The sequence below is a fragment of the Aphis gossypii genome, chromosome 3, assembly GCF_020184175.1.
Source record: "Aphis gossypii isolate Hap1 chromosome 3, ASM2018417v2, whole genome shotgun sequence".
Lineage (NCBI taxonomy): Eukaryota > Metazoa > Arthropoda > Insecta > Hemiptera > Aphididae > Aphis > Aphis gossypii.
Window position 1 is genome coordinate 8,059,056 of NC_065532.1, and position 22,358 is coordinate 8,081,413.

At 26.6% G+C, this 22,358-nt stretch overlaps 1 protein-coding gene and 1 long non-coding RNA gene across 4 annotated transcripts; both read right to left on the reverse strand.

Annotated features, from left to right (window-relative positions):
• Positions 1 to 3,355: 3,355 nt before the first annotated feature.
• LOC126551177 (uncharacterized) lies at positions 3,356 to 4,309 on the reverse strand. Its single transcript, XR_007605056.1, has 3 exons — positions 3,950 to 4,309; positions 3,675 to 3,862; positions 3,356 to 3,579 (listed from the first exon to the last, which is right to left on the reverse strand). It is a non-coding gene; the product is annotated as an uncharacterized LOC126551177 (long non-coding RNA).
• Positions 4,310 to 5,911: 1,602 nt separating this feature from the next.
• Positions 5,912 to 19,893, reverse strand: LOC114118931 (phospholipid-transporting ATPase ID). 3 transcript variants are annotated; one of them, XM_050203976.1, is made up of 23 exons: positions 19,775 to 19,893; positions 15,566 to 15,624; positions 15,259 to 15,471; positions 14,003 to 14,208; positions 13,228 to 13,374; positions 12,807 to 12,981; positions 12,468 to 12,679; positions 12,214 to 12,376; positions 11,679 to 11,771; positions 11,459 to 11,572; positions 11,202 to 11,379; positions 10,578 to 10,879; positions 10,338 to 10,509; positions 10,147 to 10,251; positions 9,626 to 9,812; positions 8,846 to 8,973; positions 8,412 to 8,764; positions 8,123 to 8,348; positions 7,950 to 8,053; positions 7,737 to 7,868; positions 7,475 to 7,617; positions 7,179 to 7,394; positions 5,912 to 6,083 (listed from the first exon to the last, which is right to left on the reverse strand). In XM_050203976.1, the coding sequence occupies exons 1-22, from the start codon at positions 19,791 to 19,793 to the stop codon at positions 7,199 to 7,201; spliced, it is 3,627 nt and encodes a 1,208-aa protein (XP_050059933.1). In that variant the 5' UTR covers positions 19,794 to 19,893; the 3' UTR covers positions 5,912 to 6,083; positions 7,179 to 7,198. The 3 variants fall into 3 exon arrangements, with proteins under 3 accessions (XP_050059933.1, XP_050059932.1, XP_050059934.1); XM_050203975.1 differs by lacking the exon at positions 5,912 to 6,083 and having other exon boundaries at positions 7,128 to 7,394; XM_050203977.1 differs by lacking the exons at positions 5,912 to 6,083; positions 11,459 to 11,572 and having other exon boundaries at positions 7,128 to 7,394.
• Positions 19,894 to 22,358: the final 2,465 nt, after the last annotated feature.

The window sequence follows — 22,358 nt, forward strand, 5'->3', positions numbered from 1 at the left end:
CTTTTAAATTTTTTATTTTTTAATAGTATTATTGTAGATTGGTTTTATGGTTGGCGAAAACAATATACATTTAAAATATTACTAACGTTTTATGATTTTAATAATAATAATTCAACACCTGAACTTAATCGTAAAACATTGTGAATAGGTTTCCGATATAAATAGGTATAATCTATAAACTAATTTACATATTTTTTAAATTTAGTTGCGTAAAGTAAAATTTCACAATATACATATTTCTTAAAGTTTCAACAAATAATATTATTAAATTATAACAAAATAATGAGTATAAGTAGGTATCCAAAATACCAACTAAATCCGATTTGCTACTAGAAACCACACTCAAGAATTGAAAATCGAACCATTTTATTGCCCCAACAGGCAAAAACAAACACAAAAACTTAAAAACAAAATTAATTAAATACATTTTGAAAAATGTCAATATATGTAGATAATAATAATATAGAAATCAACGAACAATTTTAAAACCACGAGTAATATTTTTGAAATTACAATAAAACAACTAAAATTTAATACACCAAAATAATTTTCTGTTTAAATATCTAATTTTGTTTAAATTTAAATTTTAAATAACTATGAAAAAAAATAATTACAATTATAACTTTTTTTAAATTTTTTGATTAGACTACTCATTAGGAACCTTCTATTAAATTATCATGCACTTGTTATAAAAATGAAATCATTTTATAAATTTATAACTATTATAACTACAAGGTTGAATTAGTTTAACTACAAAATAGTTTGCGAATTTTCATTATTTAAATGAATTCTGTCAAATTTTAATTAAAATGTTTGTAAAACTAAATCAAGCCTATGTATCTTTGATATATTTTCATTAAAGTAAAAACAACCTAAGAAAAAACTCAAATTAAATTTTTAAGTTTTTTAACCAATCGAAGACATTTTTTTGGCATTTAATTAGCCCCAAAGTTAAAAATCTGAGCCTTTTAACTGCCTTAAAAAGTGGCAATAGACATACACAAAAAACACGCGTCATTGCAGTAACATCAATAGATTTATTACTCCGCTCATAATCTAAAACTGTTGATTTTTCCATTGTAGATGATTCGTAAGACATAATATTGTAAAAAAAATAATGATAAAATCTTTTAGAATATTTGAAATTAATAAATAGTAATAAGTAATTAAAATGAACGTTTTTTCCATTGAAAATAAACACGATTTAATTGAATCATTAATAGGCACTTAAATTATTTATTTAAATAAATATTTTATTATTATTCTTCAAGAGTATGCAATATTACACTTTTCAATATTGTGTTTGTTAAATTTGAATTATTAAATAATACATAAAAATTTATTTTAGATTGTTAAAAATATTTACTTTATAACCATTAATAAATCGTGTCAACAACTAAATAAATTATATCAATTAAAAAAAAAAAAAAAAACTCCCGGAAAGAATGTTTTGTACTATAGGTACTGGTAACTTAATTGAATTCTATTATTGTTCAGTAATGTCTCAAAAGTGGTATAATCAATATAATAATATATTAAATTATATGTAAATTACCTTTTATATGTATAAATATAATATATCCATTTTAATTGACTTGAATCAACAACCAAATTTCAATCAATTATAGTACAAGCTTTACGGTAAATATTGAAAATTGTTAAGGAAAAAAAACAAGTTAACTACTTGAAGTTGTTTATATTTTTAGTAATTCCATAATAAAATTTCAAATATTTTAAGAAGCTAATCTATCTATTTGAAAACTTAATGTATTCTACTCACACTTTAAGGTATTACCATTGATTGTTTTGTGATGAACACTATTTTTAATTAAACTATTAAACAATAAAATCATAAAAACAAAATTCCTCACGTGCGCCAAGAAATTTCTTTTGAAAATAAATAATGATTTAATATGCAATATACAAAACTATAAATAATATTTATCATTTTAAAATACTTGTTTTTTTCATATAAAATAAGGTACTTTTTTTTTTACGAAATATTTAAGTTGATTAATTGGCCTAAATTGTTAGTTGATGTATCCTTTGACATTAATCGATTGGATAGTTTTAGTTTAATATTAAGTATCCATGTTAGATTTGTATAGTTCCTAATCAAATTTACGAAAATATTTTAAAACTTTAAAAGACTAGTGGTTATTTAATACTTAAACGTCTTAAACTGAAGAATAACTAAAATCGTTTTTGAACAATTTTTAATGAAGTAGGTATAATCAAATTTTATTTATTAATTATTACAACATGATAAGTAAATTACTAAAACGAGATAAATTGTATTAGATTGTAATTAAATTTAAACGATATTAAAGAAAATGTTTGCACTTTCAAGTTTAACAAGTTACCTAAACTTATTAATATACACACATTCTAAACAATGATCTATCCAACGTTCTTTAAATAATAAATAATGTTTATACAAATTCCAACGTACTTTTCTTTGGCAGTTTTTTTTTTAATTTACTAGGTACTTTTAATCTTGTTTCTTCTAAAATTTTTGTTTTAAAACGTCAACAACTTTGAACTCAATAAACGATTCATAGAAAAACTTATTTAATATTAAAAATATAATTAATTATAAAATATATCTTAATTCTTAAACTTCTAAAAAATAAGAAGTGAAAATATAATAATATTAATTGTAAAATATACTTACATTATTGTTTTAATATTTTTCAATTTAAATAAAGGAAAGTAGTTATATACTTAACTAAAAATTTATACCTGATTAATCAATTATATTAAATCTTATAATATAAATGTAGGTACCTAACACCAAAAACAAGATGTATGATATTTCATTTTTATTTGAATTGTACAAATTTAATTTTCGTCAAATTATTTAAAACCACATTTTTATATCTGCTCTCATTGCATTATATCACATTATATTATTATAAAGTTTTGTGAGTTCAGTCGGTAAAAATAAAAATAAACGACTTTTAAGACTTTTTTTTGTACATTCATCACAAAGGCTGAAAACTCCTTTAGTCGAATTTGTATGGTTTTCATCTTCTGTTATTTTTTCTTTGTGCAATTAAGACGATAAAAACTTTTTTATATATAAGATATGCTCGTTTGAAATTTAAATTCTATCGATTTTATTTTCTTTGGATACTATAGAGAAAAGATTCTCATTTTCAAAAATGATTTGTCATCATTAAATTATAATGTATGTTCAATCGTATAAGTGCTCAAAATATTTAAATAATTTGAGTTCCCTTATTCCATTAATTTAAAAATTAAAATATATTTAAATATCTAAACTAAACTCGATTTCTTTTTATTCAACAATTCTTTTTTATTTATTCAGATATTAATATTATGTTTTCAACCCTATAATATATCATAATAATCTATAGATTGTGTCTGAACCAGTTAGATAATGGTAACCGATGTCTTGTCTACTCGGACACTCCGTTAATCTATATTGCATATTATAATATTTTTAAAACAAAATATTTACTTACTTTTTACGAACTTTGAGTATTTAATATCCGTTTAGATCCATATTTTATATCGTTTAATCCATACAACTAAAATATTATGGGTAGTTTGTTGCTATACCCAACCAAATATGATTAAAATTTCGTATTATTAATTATAATGAATTCAATTACAAAACTATAAATATGATTTAAATGTAATATACGTACCTGTACTGTATAGTAGTATACGTAAAATAATTAACAACATATTGTTTGATTTGAACTCCGAATAGTTTAATAATCCAAACATTAATTTCCAATTTCAAATAAGGTCTCTGTTTATCGTTGTGAATATATTCTACTGTAGGAAATCAACAAAATGTCAGTAATCAAGTGTCTTCCACTACAATACAAATCTATAGACGGCAAACATTAAAATATCTCAGCCATATTCACTCTAGTCAAAATCACTAGATATTAATGCAATTATTCTTGACATTTACATTGCCAGAAATTAGTTTGGTTCACTTCAATCTCTAGAAGTTCTAACACATTTCAACTACAGTAGATATGGCACATATTATTATAATATTCTCTCCGATCAACATTTGCACAAAAAACAAGGATCTCGATATCTGTTTTTCCTGTTTTTCATAGTTTATTATAAATTATAACCGACAAATTTTATTATATATAAATATTTTAATATAAACTCAATAATAATAAATATTAAATGTATGTGTGTATATTTTACAGTAAAAGTACGAATACCGGTAAAACCTAGGATACACAAAATAGTTTGGTCAAACCTCAAATGATTTTTGTAGTTCGGACTTTTACAAACAAGATTTGGTAAATCTTAGAATAACCTAACCTACTTTTTTTAAATGTTTATCTATGATGAAAATTCTGTTAGATTCTGCCAATTATGCATTGAGGACGATATTTCAAAAGATAGTGCTTCAGAATAATGAAACAACAATAGAACATAATATTAAATCTATTTACATTAATTTAATTTTTATTTTTAGTTAAATTTTTTAATTTATGAAAGACTGACTATAAAATATAACAAAAAAAAATATATATTGTATTGTTTATATCAAAAAATACATAATAATTAATATCTTAGGGTGCATTTTATGTGGTAATTTATTAGTTAAATTATAAAATATGTTTTATGATGTTTTATCAAACCCGGAAAATAAGTCCGCGCGCGAGTAGCTGCGATTGGAAACATCATACTAGTGACCTCGAGTTAAATAATAATAATAATTATTATTAATATTATTATTATACACGAATATAAAGCAAACAAAAAAATATCACATAATTGATAAAGATTTCGGACTTTTACTAACGCAGGTTATTCATTCCAAGATTTATACTAAGATTTATATTAAGAACTATAAAAATCATTCATGGTTTGACCAAACTATTTTATGTATCATAGGTTTTACCAGTATTCGTACTTTTACCGTAGCATTTATATTGTATTTCCACTTTTTCGAAAATACACTACGTGCGGAACAATGAATTAGTATTATAAGAAAATTAGCAAAAATTATGCAGAAATGAACAGACCTTACTTAAAAATTATAATAATAAAATCAAACATCAGAAAATGAGTTTCCCTTATTTGTTCATAATATTTGACCATAAGTACGCAGAAATCTATGATAACTTTTGAATAACTCTGTGTGAATTGTGTCAATATAATATACCTGATAAAATATGAAAAAAATATTATAAATATCATATAATTTAATTATATTACAACACGCATTGAGTAAATAATATACAATTGGCATGGTATTTTTTTTTATTTTTTAGTGTATTTTTTAATACAGATTAGAATAAATTAAACTTTATGCATCAAGGGCCAAGTATAAAAAATTAATATACCATAGTTGATGTTATATATATATATACTATTCTGTTGTGATTTAAAAATATATACCATAGTAAGTATTTAACATTTTTATCAAATGTTTATACTGATTTTTTTTCATACATAATTAAATTAGAATTACGCAATTTGACACAAAGTTGCTCATAAATAGTTCATATTGAAACCTAAAATCTGAAAAATATATGAGCATAATTTTTTTTATAAACATTTGAAAATCAAATTTAGACGAAATTACATATTTTAATATTTAATTAGAGAATAACGATGCCAGTTTTTTGTAATAATTCATTAACATTATTCATGAAGATTTAAAACTTTTTACGTATATTATGAATTTTAATGTACTTAATGTTTGTTCACTTGAATTACATGATTTCATAACAACAGAAACTATTCAAGACCAAAATTCAACATATTCCATTCATTTAACTAAAATCTATAGTTAAAAATGTCATAACTCAATTAACAAAAATTCACAAGAGAAAATAATATAATTTCAATAAATCATTAACTAAGTATTGAAAAAATAATTATGGATTTATAACTATTATTTGTAACGATATATAATATGCAATCAGCAATGTTAAAATTTACTTCAAGTACGCATTACATACTGCACAATGTGAAAAAGGTTTCTTCGCAGTTAATATATAAGAATATTATGTTGTGTGATAACAGACGAACGATTGAATTTGAAAATCCTCTTGAGACGTGTTGTCAAATGCCTAAAAAAATAAAACTATGCGAGTATTACAGGTGAAAAATAATTATTTTTTTTACATTTAATCAATGCAAATTACAGAATGTTTAGATACAATATTTAATATAATATGGTTAAGCACTAATGCAATCAATTCAAATATGTTTCTAATAAAATAACTTACTACCCAATATAATTTCAAATTTTTTTTTTTTATTTTTTACATAAGACTATAGCCTAAATTATACTACGATATCGTTTACAATTCAATGAATGAAATGTGAAATGTTAACAGTTGGTAAGTACTTTATGTTCACACTGATTCATAGTTTTCTGATAATTTCAAATGTAAGCAGGAATTTAATTGTAGTCAGCACATATAAAAATAGATTTTTGATATTCTAAGGAATATAGATTCTACAGATTACTTACTATTTACTTGAAAAATTGATTGTATTTTGATGGATTGTTCACATAATCACATATTATTATTATCATCATCGCAACTGACATTTTAATAAATTTATGAGATAAAAATACAATATCTGATGCCTTATAATAATTATATTTAAAGTATAAGCACTATAACGACCGAAAAAAAAAATTAAAATAATACTAATAACATTATATTTTTCTAAAAAAACATCTTAAATCATACAATTGACATTATAATAAATATGGTCATTATAAATTCCAAAAGGGTAATTTTTCATTGTATCTAATATCTTTTGATTTAATAATATTGCGATAACGTTCAAACAAAAATGTACATTTTTATTTTATAGTTATTATTATTTTTTTTTTTTAATACTCAAAAAATAATATTCTGGTAACAATGTCACAAACTGTATAAGTATGTATATAATAATTTTAAAACTAATATAAATTATCTTCAATGTTTATCACATAATATTATGGTAAAATTTTAATCATATCAAATTATTCTTAATTTTTGGTATAAAGTTCAATTTTGACTAGTTTGAGAGAGTACCTATACCAAAATTATACCAAAATTTTGATAGTCATATGATTTGTATACATTTCAAATTGTATAATTATTACAAAACAATCAAATAAACACTTTTTTATTTATAAGTATAATATTAATTTGAAAACAAACATTTGACTGTATTTTTAACGTTATACAGTAGTGTCAGATATATTTGAATTTTTTCGATCAATAAACCCTTCGCTATTCCTTGGTGTTCTCATTATTTTTCCACTTGTAATCAGTCGTCCAAATCCTTCTTGATGAGCGAAAGCATACCCTGACCTAATCGAACGTCGTTTGTGCTTTATTGACGGCATTCTCGTATCAGTTCCCGACACTTGCCTCCTATAAAAATATCACATTAATCAATACTGTTGTACTAATAAAATATCTATTCAATAATATTTAGTTATAGTATGATTTACATTTGTTTCAGTTGCTTCAAACGAAGTTTATCAGTAAGAACAGGACTCGTTTCCAAAAAGTACAAACGCCAAGCCACCACGGGGCTGATAATTACAACCACGACAAGTAATGTCACCAACCAAAACGTTGGTTGTTTCATTGCCTAATATAGCACATATAAACAGTTAAATACTTAAGAGTTACATTAAACATTATTATTTATTAGATATACAATAAATAATAATTAACAGCAAATTAAATGCGGTTACTATACGTGCATACCATCGCCAAAGATCCTACGTAGGCTCCTCCGATGAGATAGTTATAAACCCATTCTGCAACGAAGAATAATGTCAATGATCCCCAGATCACGATATGGTTAATTACAGTCCAGTATGACGTATCAAAAGCTACCTATTAAAATAATATTATAATAACTACATGTGTAGTTAAATACAACCGACCGCTTTTATTCAAACTGTTAAGACGATTTACCTGTACAGTCATGGCTGTAACCAGAATCATTGCAACGACTTCTGCCATGTACATATGATCTAACACGTTCAATCCGCTCGAGGTCATGCCATAAAAATATGCGCCTAAGAAAAAATTTTATTCTGTTATAACGAAATCACTATAAGTAATTGATATCATGATCAACTATTTACCATAAGGCACAAAAAATATCACTAGCGAAGCATACGTTCCCAAAGCCGCACACTTAAAGAACTCTTTAGTATTAAAAAACATATTTTTAAGTCCTGGAGTGTAGAGTTTTGGGTACATGATACTTTTTGAATCGTTAACGTCTTGGTCTAGAGCTCCGATCGCCAATACCGGTAGTGCAGTATAGAACATATTATAAACGGAAATGTAAAACGGATCAAAAATCGTCTGCAAGGTAAACAAAAATAATAATTAAACGTTCGTCCGTTTTTTTTTCGTTATTAAAAATACTTGAGCACTGAAACCGCAGAAGAATCCAAACCAAATATGACAAAGAGTGAATGCCACATTTTTATAGAAAAAATAACGCAAGAATTTGCACATTCTATAGTACGACCATCTGCCGTGGACCAGAAGCAACCTTTCCAAGAACCGAAACTGTCCTAGCGAATAATCGGATGCCAGGGTCGCTTGATTTCCTTCCTGGCCGGTGATTCCTACACCTATGTGAGCTTCTTTTATCATTGATACATCATTAGCGCCATCGCCGATTGCCAACGTCACGGCGTTCTTATATTTTTTAATGAGCTGCACTACCATTGCTTTTTGAAGAGGCGTTACTCGACAGCAAATTACCGCTTTACCTATGAAATACGTGTTTCGGAATAATTTCATTTCCGGTTATCGACTGGTGGTAGAGAAAATATGTGCTTTTAGATACTTACATTTTGTACACAATTCCACAAACTTATATTCAAGCTCGGTGTGCAACGCGTGAACCAATGAATGACCGTTAATGACTAAAGCGAACGTACGCTCTTCGTTTTCTTCCGTTTGAACATCTTCAGGTTCACTATAATACGAATGAAATGTTATGTAACGTAATAACCACAGCGAGCCTCATTAGTTTAAATACAGGTAAATCGATAATCGGCTATTGTAATTAACTACCAACTGATCCCGCGTAATCGCAAGAACGTCGATTCCGGCGAGTCAAATATAACAATTTGGTTAGTTACCGATCGATCAATAAGGATACGTTCGACTCGTATTTTTTGACAAATTATACCTAAGTTCCAAGTATATACATTTTTTTTTATATTCAACTTGTGTACCTCCACCATGAAGTAACAAATGAGATTTCTCTACCGTGGCAGAGTGTCAATTTATTATAATATTATACATATTATTACCAATCGGGCGAATAATACGATTAATTATTTTGTTTAGTATATAATATAGTCTCTTTGCGTAAACCAGATCAACTATGATTATCGTCTGATGTTTACATATTATTATTAACCTTAAATTATTATAATTATTATTATTTTTAATAACCTACCATTTTGTAACAAATAAAAGGAAAAAAAGCTACATAAAAGATTGAGATATTATTATTATTATTATTATAAGTAACCTAGAATCGCTTATTAAAATAAGAAAAATTGAAAAAATTATAATTAATCTATATTATGATTAATATTACTGCAACTAGTTCTACAAACCTAAATCGTACAATACTCGTAGCCATACTATTTCTTTCCGAACGATGGTGTTCGGAAATGCCCAAAAGCGAATTGTTACACTGGTCGAGCTGATGTTCCACTTGATCCTGAGTGTGACCATCAACTATCCATAGTTCCATTTCGTCGTTTAATAATTGACAAGAGTATCCAATGTTTATGGCAGTTTCTGAAACCAATTACACATTATTTTCAAACTGTTATTTTAAATATTATTTAAATTTATTTATTTATATTAATATATATTTACAAAAGTATATTATACGTATTTTATAATATATTATAAGTTAGTTAAATTAAATTTTAATTATTAAAATTTATTGGTAAAGTTTAGCTATATCTAATTTTATTTTAGTAAACTATACTAAAATATATTCTGAAATACTTTATTTTAAATTGAAGCCTTATTGTATCAGATAAATAGACAAATAAAGTAAACACTAAACTGTTGACTACAATTAAAAATAAATTTATACATTTTTTAATCTATGTTGGTTACGCACCCTGTTTGTCTCCAGTGAGCATCCAAATATATATTCCTGCCATTAGCAAATTAGATATAGTCTTAGGGACGGCATCCTGCAATTTATCCTCGATAGCGGTGATACCTGAATGTGAAGTTTAATAGGGAATAGGTTAGATATATTTCAAAACGATGGTCAACCGACGTATACGTTTAAATCTTTTTTCTTACCAATTAATCTCAAATGGGTTTCTATTTCATCGTAGACATTGTCGAGCTTTTCTTCTCGGTCAGTCCGAGCAGCGGCGGCATCCATGTACTTGTGTTTCCACGATTCAAAAAACTCGTCATCGATATCCCTGACTGCGCAGCAAAGCGTGCGTAATCCGTCACCTGCAAATTCCTACCAACACGCTATCGTTGTCATGATGACGTTTACAAATGCCATCGTATTACAATTATTATACTCACATTCAAATTTTGCAGGGTCGTAGCTTTGTATTCGTCGTTTCCCGGTTCCAAGCGATTGAATATCACACTATCGGCCCCTTTGCAGTAGAGCCGTATTTTATTGTTTTCCCTAAACACTACAGACATACGACGCCTAGTGTTGTTGAAATCTAGAATACAAAGGAGTTCGTACACTTTGATTTTGCCCATAATTTCGATCGTCACGCTGTTCGGAGTTCGCTCTATGAAAACGATACCAAAATTTCTAGCAGCTGAAACTAGTGCTGACTCATCGGGTGATTGAGCTTGATATTTTAAAATCCCTGTACAACCATCAAATAAACATTTGTAAACTTAAGTAATACCTTAATTGTATGAAAAAGTATGTTCAATTTCCGTAGTGAACATAAAATTAAGCATTATAGAAGTTTTATTCAAAAACTAGATGATTCGAATAATATTTACTATTTAAATTTATGTAGTATCACTAATACGTATAATAAATACGAATTTCGATCAACTGTTTAAATTTTGTATTCATTTTATTTATAATATACTTAATTTATATAAGTGTAATTATTTAATAATAATTGTATTTTTATTATTTTTATTTTCACCATTTTATCTTTGATTCAAGAAACGCACCGTTTTTCCAGCTAGGCATAACCGTATGACATAAAGCCAATATTTCAAAAAATGTAACCACTGTATTTTCGGTTTCGTTGTTAAGTTGCCGAGCAGCATCTACCAGACTTTGGTCGTACCACAAGAAGTCGGATTCATATTGAGGATTCCATGAAAAATCTACTGGAGGCGGTCCAACCTGTTTGAAAAACTAGCTCATTTAATACTTCAATGAACCCTTTATTTTGTTACCGCAGTCTAAGTAGTGACATCAATACCAAGTGCAACGTAGAATTTATAGTTACTCTTCTGACGCCTTGGTCTACTTTGTTGTAGTTAGTATTATTGTAACTCCTGATGACAGCGGAAGGCGTCTGTTTGTCCATGTACGTCTAATAGACGAACACAAATAATATACAAACACAGAAAGCTCGGACAGTAACAGTAGACGATACTTGATGTGAATAGTTTTTATCAGAGTTTAAAATAAATCATTACCTTAATTACATCGTCAGATTTTCCATAATGGATTTCACTCAGGTCACCGTAAACAATACCATTTATTGAACACTTTTTAAATGTCATAATGTTCTGAAATAATATTATTATTTTTTTAATAAGACAAAATTGTAGATTTTATGATTATATTAATACATTTTATAATCTATAGTTGTTTTCAATCTGACTATAATAAGACCATCAAAAAATATTCATAAAATTATAAGTTATAACACTATGATATGAAAAATAAAATAAAATTAATAATATCAGTTGTTTAAACTTCACATCATCAAACATTTTTTTGAAAAAAAAAGTTCTTATAAAATTACTGAAGACGTCAAAACTTGAAATGAATTGAAGTTAAATATTGACAACCAAGGAAGTTTAAAGATATCTGTCATATCCGTTTTAAAATAAAAAAATAAGTTTTATAGAAGAAAAAACACTTTCAACTTTATATACATTTATTGATGTGAATCTAAAATAACGTCAAACTATCTATTATTTATATCGAGTTTAAAACGAAAATCACCTTGGTCATGGTACCAGTCTTATCTGAGAATATATACTGAATCTGTCCGAGTTCTTCGTTCAGTGACGTAGTTCTAGCTTTAGCTGAGGTGCCGGACTGCTTATCGTACATTTTTTCATCCCAATTTATAAAAAAACTCTGCACGAAACGCACTACTTCAACGCTGCGGAATAAAACAGAAAAATACAATAACTATATAATGATACATTTACGAAACTCAACGAAGAAAAATGTTTACAGTAAATCATACACACCTTACATATAAAGAAATTGGCACTAATGTGTTGAGAACGATGGCGTACGAAAAAAATACCAGAGTCCCTATAGTAATCGATCCGGCTATCCTGTCTGACGGTACTAGAGAGTCCCAAGGTAAATACATTTGGAAATACCAACCCGTTTTATATTCCCAGATAACAGATCCGATCATACAAGACAGGCAGAGTAAAAACAGGAACAATACGATCTGTGGGAAAATGATGAAAACAAACAATATTTAATCATATAACCGAACAAAGTATTTAATAATAGGTATATACATATTATATGTATTCGAAACACAATATGTATGTATGCGTTTATTTTTATTTTACCCCAATGATGAGAAAATTGAGCAGCCGATCGATATTGGTCCGTTTGAATTTTGACTTTCCTGAATTTTGCATAAGTTTCGTGTCCCTCCCGGCGAAAATTACCATTCCGTAACACCATTCTGTGTTTCTTAGTACACAGCCTCTTAGGATTATATGATCATTGTTTAAAATCAATCTGAAACATACAAATTTGACAATATCATTATAATCGATACGTGGAATATTAACAGGAATAAAATAATGTTAATATTATATTATACGTAAAAAAATATTTAACTTAGTGACTAGTGAGTAAATACTTGTAATACTGTGTATACCATAACTGAAAAAATTTTATTTTTATTTAAAAAATCGATATGAATTTCATGAAAAACTTCTATTTACAGAATGCCCTACTACAATATTATATATATTAACTCACTCTTTTCCATTCCACTGTAAAATGCCGTGAAATTTATTGAGCAAATTGTTTGGAGCTTCGCACCGAATGAAACCGTCAAAATCGGTCACTTCGTGTGCAAGATCGGCTACTTCGGCCAAACACTGCCGACACTTAAGGTTCGTTTCACTGGAAATCAGATAAAAAGTAAATACAAAATGTCAAAATATTTTGTTTTCTTATAATTTATATTATAACAGATTTAATAATAGTTAATACCTTCAATAATACATACCTACCCATTATTTCATTAAGCAGTTCCAAAAATAATTATATAATTAAATAAGAATGTACTCATTCATATTTTTCCTTATTACATTTATATTTTTTGTCAAATATTATAAAAAATGAAAATATTAGTTTTTATACATTTTTAAGTTATGTCAAAAAATTATATTAAAAAAAAAATATTTATTTATTATACGCGTTTATTAACAATAAATTCTCATCATTTCAATAATTATTAGCTTTTTTGAATATGTATTTAAGGTACCTATCTGCAATTCTTATATAATTTATTTTGGCCTAATTGTTTTCATCCTTATTTGTTTTAATTAACCCGTTTAACTTATTGTACTAATATAAAAACTATTTTTAAAAATGTTGATGTACAAAATCACATATCAAATATTTAATACCTAATGTAAACATTTAAATTTTAGATGAGGCTGTTGAAGTACATAGCATATTTTTATTGGTTCTCAAAAATCCTAATATTTATAGATGGTTTATAATATATTACTATAATATACCATACCCGTCCAATTCTGCAGTTTCTATAAAACACAGGCCACTTGGCTCGCTCGTAGACAGCAGTAACACGTCGGCAGCCACAAACTGCCCGTCTTCCATTAAAATCACGTCCCCCACGTGCACGTCCTTCCATTTCACATTCACTACATGGCCATTTCTGACAGTCTTTGATATGCGATTGTTCACCTGATCGTCGCTGACATGCCTTTGCTACATACAATACAATATTAATTATAATTTTTGAACTTTTACGACTATTTGATTTTCTTTCAATCTCCCTTTATCAAACGGACTTCATACAATAATTACAGGAAATAATCGTATCGTTATTTTTAGTGCATATGACATTTTATATGAGTATAAATCATTATACTTATGTTTGATTAAGGTTCGTCTGCTTGTTAATTGTGTTACTTTATAAAAAGAATTTTAAGCAAGATTAATAAAGATTATGTTATTTTATAGCTAAAGTCTTATTAAATTTAAAATATTTTTCATACATTTCTTCATTGATATATTACAATTTTATTGAAAAAAAAAATTAATAAGAGCTTATTTTGTACGCATACTTTGTAAACATTTAATGTATGAAAGTAATCTATGACAAAATGACCTGTAATTTCTGACTAAACAAAATTATTTTGAAATGTATGATAGTTTTTTAATGTATTGAAATGATTCCAAATAATTGTATAGATTAGGTAACTGAGATATTCAACATTATACCGAATGGCAAACGGCAACTGATAGTAAGTATAGTTATATTCTGTACTCGGTATATTTACCGAATACACTTCCTAACCTCAAAGTTCAGTAAATCAAAGAAGTATATTATTTTTCCTGAAATCATAGTAAATGCCATCACGGTAGAGCAGCGTTTCCCAAACATTTTCTCAGCCGAACCCCTTAGAGATAGTAAAAATGATTGCGGGCCCACTCGCCCACTTAATAAGAATAACATTTTCGCTTTTATATAAACTATATAATATAGTATATAGTATTTTCAATTTACGTTCGCGGACCCCTTCTGATACACGTTCGGACCCCTAGAGGTCCGTGGACCACAATTTGGGAAACGCTGCGGTAGAGTATGGAATCGGTTTAAGTGCACATTAGTATTTAACATATTATCATAGACCATAGTACGTTAAATTAATAATCTTATTAATATAATAGCTACATGGCGGAGGTGAAATAATCAAAAATTTATGATACCCTGAGATTTACAATACGAAAGTGTTGACAAGTTCATAAACGTACATAGTCGTCGTAGGCGTCTTTGATGGCAGATATTGTTAACACGCCGATCAGTGGTATCGAAGTAGTGATGGGTGTCAATGATGATATAATCGATATCATTTGCAGCATCATTAGGCACAGGAAGTAAAAATTGGCTAGTCGTTGAAATTGTTCGAATAAATTCAGTGGCAAGAACGTCAACAAGGTGTACTTCGATGTTTTTATGTAATTTGTCTAAGAAAATGTCCAAAAATAAATAATTATATACACCAATTGCACTTTTATAATATATAATAATAATAACAATAATATTTCCTTAAAAACTTACGGCATAATTGAACTGAGCATTGTAAGTCGAATCGTTTGCTTTGATAAAGCGTTCTTTTTCTAAAATAAAGTATATCGATTAATAACCCTATATTACCTTTTTTAAATCATTTTTATCCTTAGTATAAATATTTTAATAAATAAGAAACTACTCGTCAGAATATTCATTTATGTATAACATTTTTTTTTAAATTATCTAGTTAATAATGTATAGTAAAATGAGAGTTGTAATTTGAAAAATATAAAACTTTATCATCGCGTAGCACTCCTAAAGTTGTATAAAATTCTCGAGAATTTAAAAATATGGTCTTTAATTATATTTAAAAGTTCTAAAAATCAGAATTTGAATAAATTACTAATTAAAGAGAAAAGTGGAAAGTAAGCATGCTTTGGGTGAATCGGAATCACCTTATGTATATAAAGTCACTATTTAACATTAACTAAATTGTGTTCAGAAGCATTAAATATTTCGAAATATCTATTCAAATTATATTATATTATTCAATTTCGGTTGTGATCTACTTGATCGAACATCTGTAAATTTATAAAAAATTATATAATATCTATTGACCTGTAGATAATATAGTGTATACTGTATATTATAAGGAATGAGTTACTGCAAATTATCCTAGCAATGATCTTATAAAAGGAGTATTATTAAAACTACTTCTATCCGGATATACGAAACCGGATGAGGATCATTATATACCTACTGAATAAATCTTTCTAAGTCTACATAAAGGTACATTATTGTTTTTAATTTACCTTCGTTCTTGTTATTTGCCAAAAAAAAAAATTGTTTTATTTATTTCCCAAAAATATAATGTCTGTTATTTATTCATTTTTTTTTATCTTTGTTAATAAAATACAATGTTTATATGTGTGTACGCGATTCACCGTCAAGTATATCACACTGATGATTTTGAAACTCAGTACATAGGTAATCCTATATATACGAGATCAACAATAGTTGTAAGTAAAAGCACTAAGCTACCCCATCTACGAATCTCCATCCCAAGAATATGTGGCTCGAAGCAAAATTTTTAAATTTTTCATTTAAAAAATTGACTCAACTGAATTTTTTGAAAAACTATAGTTTTTTTTATATATATTATTAGGTACCATAAGTCAAAATAAAATTATTATTAAATTTAAATAGAATTTTAAGCCTGTATTTTATATTTGGTTAAAAGTTAAAATAATCCAAAGGTTTGACACACTACCGCGTGTAAAAATCTGCGTAGTTGACATTTAATGGAATTTAAGAATGGCTAAATTATCAAGAATTTAATTCGTCGTGGGAAACACCATGCGGGATTGGTTAATGGCGTTGGTGCATAGTAATTATTATTCTACGTATATATTAATATACTATGCAAATTATAACTCTAACTTAATCGTTTTTATTTTTAGATAATTTAATACGTAAGAGAAATTATAAAGACGTAAATCATCCAAAAAAATTTCCTCGATCCATACTTCACTCATTATGGTGATTGACATTTTTCTAAGGAACTACTGTAAAACTAAATAAGTGTAAGTACAATTTATATAGAATCTATAAAGAAGCTATATTATACAACATTTTAAGCATTAATTATCTTAGCACCTCCAAAAATTGTATACAAAAATATTAATGGAAAAACACGTGCAACAGAAAATGTTATAATATAGCATGAGTAAAACCCATTATCATTACGCCATAAACTGTAACTTTGTCACCCCGCTCGGAACCTAAATTATAAGTGCATAAAAATAATTCGGAATTCTTTAGATCTTACAATAAAATCATACGACATACATCATAATATATAAAAAGGAATTGTTCTTATTTGTTCATTTTTTTGAGAATCGTATTTTTATGTCCTCTTTATACCAACAAACGAAACGTTCTTTATCCCGTTTTTAGAAAACTCGTTATTTCTATAATATTATAATTGCATAAAAGAAAAACACCTGTTTATTTATTTTTATAGTTTTTATATAACGAGTATCCAGTGCCAATGTATAGTATTGTCAGCAATATGAGCATAAAATATTAATATAATGAACATCCACAAGCAAACATTATATCTCAAAAATATTTTTTTAATACAATAATAATTAATAATTTTTTAGAAATCTCTTTTGACTAGTTCAGATAACCAAAATGAATTTTACTGTTTCTTTCTAAATATGATCGCCTTATTTTGAAATATTATAATATACATACCTAGTCTCTAGGCGGATCACACTCACAAAACGTTTTTCGATATTATAGATAATATAATATTTACCCTGTATAATAATTTGAGTTTAGGTTAGTTTGAGTAAACGATATAGAATCGAAGAAGTGCACGCAGGTGAGTACTAAAAAAACCAAAACGTCGATAACCCCTTAGGTTAAAAATCAAATCGATCGGAAAATCGATTGTTTGTATACCTACCTATTTTATACATAACCTTCCAATATTCCTTATAGAATTTATTATGAAAATGCTTATTTTAAAATACACACACGCAAGGGTTTAAGGAAAACCAAGAAAAACCTGCTATACACTGGTTTATTACGATAAAAATTCCAAGAAACAAAAATTACTACTTTACTTTGATATTATTATCTCGAGTATTCGTATGAAAAGTAGTATAAATAACTCTTAAAAATTAAGCTCACACGTATGTTACCATAGATAAATAAATATAAATCTCCTCGAAATAATATGAATAATAAATATGATCGGCGTAATTCGTTGTTTATGACTGCAAACAATAGTTTTCCAGACCCTATACACAGACATATCCGATAATATGTTGTGTACCTATACATATACAAAAAGTATAAGTAATCACACTGTGTACCTACGTATAAATAATATATATATTAGTTCAATTGAAAGTGTCAAGTGACGGAATATTAAATATAGACTAATTTTACTAACACAAGTTACTTTACTATACGATTATTATATCAAAGTATAGTGGTTAACCTTACATAATATGCATTCAGTTATTGTAAATATTTTAAAAATAAATAGAATAGAGTCATTGCATTAAGTCTTGTAAATAAAGTTTTATAATGTATATAGACATAAATAATATTTGATATAATGCATTAATGTACACTATAATATAAAATGACACTTATATTAAAGTTACCTAATAATATTTACAGTACGACTACGAGTAATTTGTTAAGTACATTTTTTTTTCTAATAACGATTACAACTGATTCGTTTATTTTAAATAATTCTATTTTATTAGTAAATAAATAATTGTATATCAATTTTGAAATTTTATAGCATCTTATTGATTAATCCAGAGAGACAAGAGAATGTGTTCGATCTTAGTTTAGTGTCACGTCATGAATATTAGGATATCATATGATATTTTATCAATCTGTATTAAGGTGCACTCAGATTAGATTTAAATTCCTGTACAACACTTAAAAGTACTTAAAAACGGCGTGGCATTATAATTGCAGAATATAATATCAGTTCTTATTTATTCAACTAAACGATTGTCGATTCGACGTACATTAACGCGTGGCTAAATATAATAATATAGCTTTCCATCAAATCGGCGATCATTTAAATAGTACTTTATCGCTATAACTTAACTCGCAAATAAGTAGACAAGTAGTATTTTTTTTTTAATATTTTGTATTTATGGCAAATCGATTTTCCATCTAATAATGACAGACTGCTTACCAATACATATATTATTTACAGATATCGTGTTCAAAAATTAAAACCACGTAAAATATAATAATCACATGGATACAATATTTGAAGGTACACAACTAATATACTTTATCAAATGGTTTATAATGATTGAATTTTTGCTTAAAGCAAATATATCTTCAAAAATTATTTTTATTAGAAAAATCGCACTACATTTTTTACAATATTTGCCATTTCGGGGGCTTAAAATTATTAATATTTCAAAACGTTTAGATTAGAATAGCTGCTAAGCATTTGATAAGATATAGGTAATATTATACATTTATCCAATCACAACGCGTTGAGAAAAAAATTATCAATAATATCCGTAGTTGAATCACACTTAGTCACTTTAAATCAATATCAATAAAATATAATATTAATTGGTACTCATAACAGTACAACATTAGATCACGCAGTATAGTTTGTAAAATAAAAGTCTGTTGAAGTTAAAAAAATTTGAAAACAAATTTTAAAGTTTTCTTTATTAAAAAATTGTTATTGTTACTGACCTGAAGCATTTGAGATCATTCCGTAGTCTCATTGAGGTGTTTTACGTCCACAGCACGCGTACTCACTGGAGGCCCACTGAAGAGGAACTGTCACGCTCCCGAGCGTAGTTCACATGAAGGAGGGGGAGCGTTTGACAAAAAAAATACCCTTACCGTTCCTATATCTCGGCGCCCCACCCAACCCCGCCACACGATAAACCGTCGTAACCACACATTACTGTTTTAATATCTGCTGCAGAAATATAAATAATATTAAAAAACACACTATTCCGCATGTTGTTAATATTTTTTTTGTCAAATATAAATATATTTTATATGCTGGTCACAAACTTTCAAATATAACACGCGTATTTTTTACATATATATACGTTATGAAAATCAATCGACGGGTAACTAAATGAAACAATTTTACACGCGATGTCAATTATACGCATTCGTTCTATTTTGTAAATTTTTGGATAATCTTCATTGAATATTGTACAAACAGGTTCGCAGGTTTTTAATTTCGATTTTCGATGGAACAAGACGTTAAAATGTGGCGATTATATTTAACTTTATTCATGTTTTGCGCAAATAATATTATTATGCATACATATTATAATATATTATTTAGGGTAAAACGGGGTCAACAACATAAAGTGATAAAAAAAAGGAGGGTTGAAAATGAAAAATAAATTAATATATGTAAACATACAAATCAAAATTAAAACTAATTACAGCGCAAGTGCAAGGGGTGTATTTTATGTCTTTGTTTTTCAATTTTTATAAGACGAACAATTTTATCAAGATTTTGCTCTTTTGTTTCTATTTAAATTGTTTTGAACAACATTTTACTTTTATTTTTACAGAATATATTAGGTATATAGTTTTCAAACACGGTTAAGCTCTCAAGTTATTGGTGCATATTCAAATCAGCTTTCTTTCTAATTCTAATAATAATTTTTAAAACTTAGTCTAAATAGGCTATTTGTTTTTAATAATTTGGAAATTGAATCACAATTACTTATTATAAAGCTCGGATTTTAAAGCAACTAAAAAAGCACACGATTGTTTTAAAAAGCAAAAAAGAAGGAAGTTTATTTATTTTTAAAAAAAGCCGGACCAAAAATTAACATTAATTAGTTATAAAAATGAATTTGAATTAAAAAAAAAAGAATTAACTACCGTGTATTTCCCCTAATTTGCAGTAGTAAAACTGACTCTATTGTCCGATAGAATATCTAACAATTAACATAGAAAACAAACTCTCTATACAAAAGGTTTCAAATAACAACACTAAATCTTAAATTTTGAAATGGTCGATATCAATGTTACAAGCATATGACCGTATACGGCGTAGGTACTGCAGACTATAATAAACAAGCCGATATAACCATATTTTAGTCCACATTCTGGATTTTACATTTCTTAATTTTAGTTTTTTATTATTACTATAGTAGCATAATAAACATATGAAAATTCTACATCTGAAATAACTGTAAAAAGTTACAAAAAAAGCATTTACATAAAAAAAAAAACCGAAAAAAGCAAAAATAAATCGGTTTAATTGGAATCGAAATGACGTGAAACGAATCTATGTATAAAAATTAGATTTCTATCTCATATATAAAAAAGAAGCATATGCTTTAATAACCGAGCCCTACTTATTACGTCTTATTAGTAATAACTTTCTACTTCGCACACATTAAACATGCAATATTGTTCAGTTCGTATAAAGCAATTATAGGACCGAATCGGTAATTCTTAGAATTCAAAAATGTTAATGTTTACAAACACATGTTGTCATAAATTTCCATCAAAAGAATTAATCATTTTTTGTATTATATAGCTATTATTATTTAATATATTTAAAGTATATATAAGTATTTAGTATATATATTTTCTAAATTTAATTTTGTTATTAAGAACCCATAAGGCCTTACACAATTATTAATTAAATATTAATAAATAAATTACATTAATATAATACATATTATGAGTTTTTTGACAATTATTTATGTACATATTTTGGTTATATAAATACATATAAATCCAAGCCCTTATTGTACGTTTATTCTGCAAAGTTTAATAAATAAATAATTAATGATTATGTAATAAAAGAAACGGATTAAATCTACCTTTCAATGGTATATTAATTTTAATAACAAGTTTCAATTCAAATAGTCGATGGTCGTATATTCATGATTTTATCCGATTTTTCGATGTTTTTTTTTTGCATTTTTTCTGTTCCAAATAATAAAATACAAAATCTATAATTTGACCATCAAAAAAACACGATCGTAAATCAAGATAGGTAGGTACGCTTTTAAAAATACCAACTTGCGTTCAAAGAAAGATGTTGTTTATGTGAATTTGAAATGCTCAAAAAAAATTAGGTCATCCAAAAAACAAAATTAAATTTTAAATTTGTTAGTTCTATCGAAATCTGTTTCTTAGTCACACAATCATATAATACTACCCATATAATACAAAAAACCTCGTGTTCAAACGTATGAGATAAAATATAGGCATTCATGTGACACATTATTATATAAGTATGCATCATACGTGTGTAAACATATGAAAATACTGTAGACTGTAGTAA

What these genes read in the sequence shown, in the direction of transcription:
- LOC114118931 (XM_050203976.1), bottom strand. An exon ending in AAGACGCCTACGACGACTAT is followed by an intron (nt 14,209 to 15,258) that starts GTACGTTTATGA and finishes TATTGTATGTAG; the next exon opens with CAAAGGCATGTCAGCGACGA. An exon ending in AATCTGACGATGTAATTAAG is followed by an intron (nt 11,573 to 11,678) that starts GTAATGATTTAT and finishes TTCGTCTATTAG; the next exon opens with ACGTACATGGACAAACAGAC.